The sequence below is a fragment of the Fulmarus glacialis genome, unplaced genomic scaffold, assembly GCF_000690835.1.
Source record: "Fulmarus glacialis isolate BGI_N327 unplaced genomic scaffold, ASM69083v1 scaffold41980, whole genome shotgun sequence".
Taxonomy (NCBI): Eukaryota; Metazoa; Chordata; class Aves; order Procellariiformes; family Procellariidae; genus Fulmarus; species Fulmarus glacialis.
Window position 1 is genome coordinate 1 of NW_009186597.1, and position 6,544 is coordinate 6,544.

Here is a 6,544-nt window from a genome sequence, read left to right on the forward strand (position 1 = left end):
CCCTTCCCTTCCCTTCCCTTCCCTCTCCTCAGGGAAGGCTGAGGGGGGCCCAGTGCACACATCCAGCTGCTGCACCCAAGGTCCACTTCCACCAGAGCAAGATGCCCCTCTTCTCCACTCCCATTTTTATCAGGCTAGGATTTCTCTGCTTGTCTCCCAGTGGAGGTGAATAACAAGCTCTCTTTTTTGCCCTCCTCTCATTTTACAGCCATCTCCCTTCCCGTGACAAACGACATGAATAAAGGGGACACTAAGGTAAGGATGGGCCTGTAGTGGAAGGGGCAAGTGAAGTTGAAGGATATGATGTTTAACCTCCACCTAGCTGGCTGGCTTTTGCTGCCCCTGCTGAAATGCCCTGTAGGAAGTGCCAGGGATTTGCATGAGATCCCTACAGCAGGATCCACCTCCCCTCCCTCCTGCTCCTGCCCTACCAGGATTTACCCTTTGTGCATCCACTTCTGGGCACCTGGACAGGAGGGAAGTCCCTCAGGATGTACCAGAGGGACCAAACAAGCTTGTCTGGAGAATGGTGAGGCTGGGGATGGAGGTTCTCCCCAGTCCTCCTACTTACAGCTTTTCAAAGCTCCCAACAGGAGGTGACTCAGGGGAGAGTGGGGGAAGATGTGATTCAGGAAAGGACATCACTGGAACTGTGTGTGTTTGGGGGTGTGTATACATTTGTGTTTGTATGTCTGTGGTGTGTTACGTAAACATGCACGTTCCTGAAAAATAGACAACTGGCTACTCACAGATTGTTAATCTGTCCTCAGCTACTGCTCAGCTTGGCTGGATGTCTACAAGCAGTGTGGGACTTGGCTGACCTCTCCAGCCTTCTTTTATAGGCTTCTGTGCGTACATCTGTGTCATATCTCTCTGACATTCACAGCTGCACTTTGCAAGCATGTGCACTCCCAACGGGCTTTAGTCACCTTTGGATAGGTGTGTTTGCCTGTGTTGATCTGTGACAGACCTCCCCTTCCTGATATTATAACGCCTATAGTCTTTCAGATGAGCTGATCTCGCAGCTGTCCAGGTTAAGATTTCTACAGAAATTGATGTCCAGAAAGGAAACACCAGCCTTTTCCCCCCTACTTCTTGAACATCTTTGTTTCCTGAAATCTTCTAGCCACATGATGTTTTTCCCCAGGCAGCAGCAGGGGAGGGCACATGTCACTCTCAGCCCCAGGCTCCATTGTGCAGCTTCTCCGCTTGTTGTCACCTACAGGGCAAGTGCTATGAGACACGCTTCCCTGTGTCCTGTCAGATGTGCCTGGGCCTGGAGAGCTGTTGCTTTGTTAAGACCTTTAGCCTGCTTAGCCCCTGCTGGGGCTGAGCCATGAGCCGTGAGCCACTGGATGCCTGCTTCAGGCTGTGTGCTGCTAACTGAGAAAGGGGACTCAGGGCAGGCACTTGCCCCTTCAACTAGCTATGCCAGAGTGGGATGCTCACTGGGCACCTGGTAGGACAATCCATTAATTCCACAATCTTCCTTGTGAGATCTATTCTCCAAAACATGGCACTTCCCAGCAAGCCACATTTAGCTTTTGTGGAAGCTGGTGCAACTCCATGGAAATGCTTCTACTGAGGAAGGATTGTCTCCCAAGCCTGTCCCCTCCCAGGGTACTGCACTGAATCTAGCTGAGAGCGAAATCAGATCACACCTTTCTTTTGATTTTTGCTGCAACTGGAAGGAGCCATTAGGGCTCTTTCGCCTTCGCTGCCCTCTGAGACAGAGCATCTCAGTGAAGGAAGTCCTGGTCTCACGGGACAGATCAGGGCAGGGATATCATTACATGGGTACAGCAGGGAGCACTGCAGCTCTTCCTACACATCATGCTGCTCTAGATGTGCGCTGTGCCACCAGCATTTGTGGGTGGCTCGGGGCTGTGAAATGGGTAGTCAGCATCTGCAGGCCTTTCCTGGGCAGCTCATCAGACTTTCCTTACACCAACAGCTTTCCATGGGGAGCTGAACACGACCAAAGCATTTACAATACCTCTGGTGTTTGCCCACTCTTGTGCTTGAAGGACACTATTCCCCACTTACAAGCATACATTTCAGAAGGGCCCGAGCACAGCCGAGCTCAAAAGTGGTGAAGTCTGCCCTTGTAAGGACATGATCCTTTGGAGATTTCTATGTAGGGACAGCAAGAGCAGCTCTTAAGGATCTAGTTACATGCTCACAGTTAGAGGGTAGCTATGGCAATATTCCAGTCTGAGTTTCTGCACTGGATTAATTACATTCATTTGGAAAGGATCTCCTTCATTTCCTGATGCAGGCTGTTATTTCATGACTTTGTGAAGTGTCATTCTGCACGACTTGCTCTTACAAAAAGTCAAGGACAGTGTTGTGGAATGACTGCACTCTTCATTTCATTATGTTACAAAGTTCCTCCACAGAGTTGGCTGTGCTTCTGTGGTGACTGATGTGTTTCTTTGTGTTCAAAGACCTTAAATCAGCTTAGAAGTCTTCAAAAAGCTTGTCTAGAGTGTTTCATTGGACCAGGTTCTTATTTCTCATGCTGAGAAAGTCCTTACTTCTGAAGCTGCACCGAATACAGCTGCAATAAGCGCCTGCAGAGGTTGGGAAATGTGGGAGGGAAGTATCAGAATCTGGTGTTTGTTCTATTTAATGGTAGAGTGAAGTGACTCAAAGTCATCTAAAATCAATATTAATGGATTGCTTGTGGTATAGCAGAATGATACCAGGGAAATTTCCCTGCTTTCTTTTTGTTAGATCTTTCCTGTAACATTTTTAATCCAGCAGGCAATCCCCTCAAACTGTGTAAATAGTTAAGAGTTCGGCATTTTATGGCTGTGATCTGCAAAAGCAGAATTCTCTCCTTATACAGGGTGAAAATTTGCCCATTCCAGCTGGTCAATGAATATATCTAATTGCTTGAATGAGCAACATTGTAGATGACTGGGAGTTGCTGACTTGTGTTTAATTTCTACTGCAGCCGCAGTGCTTTGCTCTCCTGAGAATGGCACCTTATGAGGGAGGTCAGGACTCCTAGGGCTGCCTGCAGAAATCATCAGAAGAAAGAGGTTCAGTGAGTGAATTTTTTTGCCTCCAAGGCTTACTTGTATCCTTTTTTTTCAATTTAGCCTCTTTTTTCCACAGTCACGTGCAAAAAATCACCCTCCATACTTTCTGGGCTGCTTTATAAATAATCATCCTTTTGAACTAAGCAGCCTGATTCTTGCACTACTAACCACCACTGGACTGCAGTGAATGCTGCTTTCTCTCCTGTGTGACCATTTGGGTCTACCATGACCACACAGCAGGGCTCCTGGTGGTGTGTCTCAGTGTGGTGAGGGTGCCTTCACCCCTGCCACAGGTACCACCTTGCCTTTGCACCTCTGGCTTTCATTTTCCTACCACACGTACAGCCCTGGGTGATCCCTGTGGGATGAATCAGTGGTGCTGCAGTTGCATGGGTGAAGAGCTAGGCCTGCAATCTCAGTGCAAGTGACAAACTAGATAAATGCTTCTCATTTTACACTGAAGAAAAGGGCTGCTGGAAAGGGCAGGCCCAGAGTTCATCCTGTCTGGGAAGCTGCCTCAGGCAGTTCCAAATGCTTCAGAGGAAAGTGGAGGAACTTCCTTGCTTTCAGATGACCCGCTTCAGCAGAGAGTGAACAGCTCTTCCAGTCTATAATAGATGGCTTGAACACTCAAGCACCAAGTCAAACACTTCTCCAGAGTGTCTTGTCCTTCTCTAGGGCTTGAGATCAGTATTTCTCATCTGTGTTTGAAAGTACAATTTGCCTCACCTCACCCTCCATGCCTGGCTGCAGTCTAACTATGGCACCCTTCTCAGGGCTCGAATAGCTTGCAAAATTTCAAGGTCACCTATTGAAGAGCTTGACCACTTGTTGCTCTCTACGACCTCCCACTGAGCCCTTCTACGAGATACAGGTTGAGATATATTGACTTAAAAGACGATGATTTTGAGCTCTTTCTATATATATCCAGTTGCCATTTAATCTGATGTGCCCAGCCTCTGGGATGGGCTGGAGTCGTGAGATCCTCAGCTGAAGTGTGCGTCATGTTGAAGAAGCTCTTTCCATTGCCATGTGTCATTTGCTCACTTCTCAGTTTTGTGAGGTACCTTCTGTCCTGCATTAGGTAAAACAGGAGCTGAACATCAGTTCTGGCTCAACCAGAAAAGCAAGAGGATATGGGCCATCATCTGCTGTGTTTTAGCTTTGGTAACAAATAGATTTAGGAAAAAAAGACAACAAAACAGTGCTTTAATTTGTATTTTTGTCTCTTTCTAGGTGATGAAGTGCATTGTAGAGGTCATCTCTGATACTTTATCGAAGCCAAACCCCCTGCCGATCAGTGAGGAATGCCTAGAAACACTCAGAGGAGGTACAGGCTCAGATTTAACACTGGGTATCAGTAAGAGCAGAGACACAAGCAGGGGCTGGTCCTGCCCTGACACATGCTCTAGCACCTGACAAGGGGTCCCTGACACCTCACTTTCCTTGTGGTCACCCCACCAGGCTGCACCAGGACCCAGAAGCAGGCGCAGAGCTGCTGCTTGGCCCAGGCCATGCATCATGCTGGCACCGCAGCCGGGGGAGGTGCTGGGTGACATGAAGCTGCCTGATTTTCATGGGACCTTCCTGTCATCTTAACCACATGGCTAAGAGATGTGGCAGCAAATCAGGCCAAGGGAGAGAAAAGAGTAAACGAAGAGGGAGGTGGCATTTGGGGTTGGTTTTCATTTCCTGGGGGTGGGAGAGGTTGTCTTTGACCACCTTCTGTACCAAATCTTCTCTATTGCAGATGAACGAATCATTTCTATCCTTCGCCACCAAAATTTATTGAAGGAACTTCAGGAAATTGCAGCTCAAGGTATAGTTTCACTACAGTTATTTGGGAAGAGGGGTTTCATCTGTTGTAGCCCCTTGCACAGTTTTGTTGTTTGGGGTTTTTTGTATTTTACATTAATTTGACATCATATAAATGTGCCCTAGGAAATCTAGTTCCAGGACTTCCAGTAGAGACTGGGTAAGTGGGGACAGGAATTTTGCTTATAGTAACTCCAGTATGCATCTGATGATTTAAACGACTTGGTGTCGTCAATGTAACTTGGTGGCAATGCAGAGTATAGGCATTTTGGGGTGGGAGAACCCTAAAAGGAAATACTGTAACTTAATTCAACAAATAACCACCAGCTCCCAAGCTAGAATGAAAGACAAGAAAACCTTAACTGTTTGTGCAACTAGGATCTAGTACTAAACCCAGGTGTGGCACAAGGGAAGCGTCACTGAGCACCGAGCAGAACTTGCACCTAAAAGACCCCAATGAAAGCCCCCAATGGGGATTTTCCTGTTGGATTCCTTAGGCTGAATGCAAGTTCCTTTGCTTCGGAGAGGTGTGGGCAGCTCACCACTTGTCAATGTGGGAGCAGCAGCAGCACAGAGCTGTACAAAGGGGTGTGCAAGGGGGAAAATGGCTATTCTCAGGTGCCCAGATCCCCAGAGCTGGTATGCAGGTCCCAGGCAAGGCTACTTCAAAGCCGGTGCAGGTCCCTCTGCCTGGGTGGCCAGGTTGAGGCTGCAAGAGTGCTCTCCCCAGGCTGCAAGGAGAGCAGCTCCTGGCCTTCCCTCTTCCTTTTCCTTCGGGTAACCCAGCTGGCAGCCCTCCCTCGCCAGGACGTCCCTGTGCCTTGCTCCTGTGTGGCACAGCTGCCAGGGATGGCTGGGAGACAATGCCTGCCACCAAACTGCTTTCAGAGCAGGGAAGTCACAGAGGCAACAGGGGAAAGGGAGAGGGAAAATTCAGGAAGTCAAGGTTAGGAGAGAGCCCCATGCAGCTCCCAAAGCAATAGTTTGGTCACTGCTCAAATCCCGCTGGTGGAGGGGCCAGCCAGGCAAGTGACCCCAGACAGGCTCTGATGATCCAGAAGAAAGAAACCTGGGCCTCTTCAGTGCACTGGGATGCTGCTGCCCAGGCACACCAGGGTTGTGAGGGCGAGTGCTCAGCTATCAGACAGGCTGTGCCATACAGCATAGAATCCACGCGAAGGGACTTGTTTCACAAAGGTGCATCTTGCTCCGCTCTTTCCTTGGCTTGAGCCCATCACACCATTTTGTCCTGGGTAACATGAGCTCTAATCTACAGACCACAGTGACTGGGGATGGGAGAGTCGTGTAGCCCAAGGGAAAAGCAAAGGTATTTATTTTGGTCTTCTCTGTGCTGGCTGCAGCTGGCGCTGCTCAGGCTGGAGAGCCCACATCATCCATCTCTGCCCTGTGTAGGTCTAGAGATGAAAGGGCTGGCAGTGTTGGCTCTTGCCTTTGCATTAAGGCACAGAAGCAGGGTGTGAGCTGGGTTAAACAGGGCTTGCTTGCCTTGCAGTTCCCATGGGATGGGGCTGCCTGGGGAACGCTGGTTGCCAGGACAGCTGTGCTCTGACCTCCAGCTCATGCTGCCTTCAGACAACGCTTTCTCCAGGGTGTTGCCTTTGTCAAGCTGGCTCCATAATCCAAAGGCTAAGGTCTGGGGTCTTGGGGCTCTGGACCATCCC

The 6,544-nt window shown here is 49.1% G+C and overlaps 1 protein-coding gene across 1 annotated transcript in view; it reads left to right on the forward strand.

The window, feature by feature from the left end:
- Positions 1-208: 208 nt before the first annotated feature.
- The window catches only part of CHGA (chromogranin A (parathyroid secretory protein 1)), a gene marked incomplete at its 5' end in the record, with an annotated part of 12,829 nt that continues 6,493 nt past the window's right edge, over positions 209-6,544 (forward strand). Inside the window, 3 exons of the mRNA XM_009572097.1 lie at positions 209-255; positions 4,284-4,377; positions 4,798-4,866. Of these exons, the coding sequence (XP_009570392.1) occupies positions 209-255; positions 4,284-4,377; positions 4,798-4,866 (210 nt within the window). The remainder of the gene's footprint in view (positions 256-4,283; positions 4,378-4,797; positions 4,867-6,544) is intronic.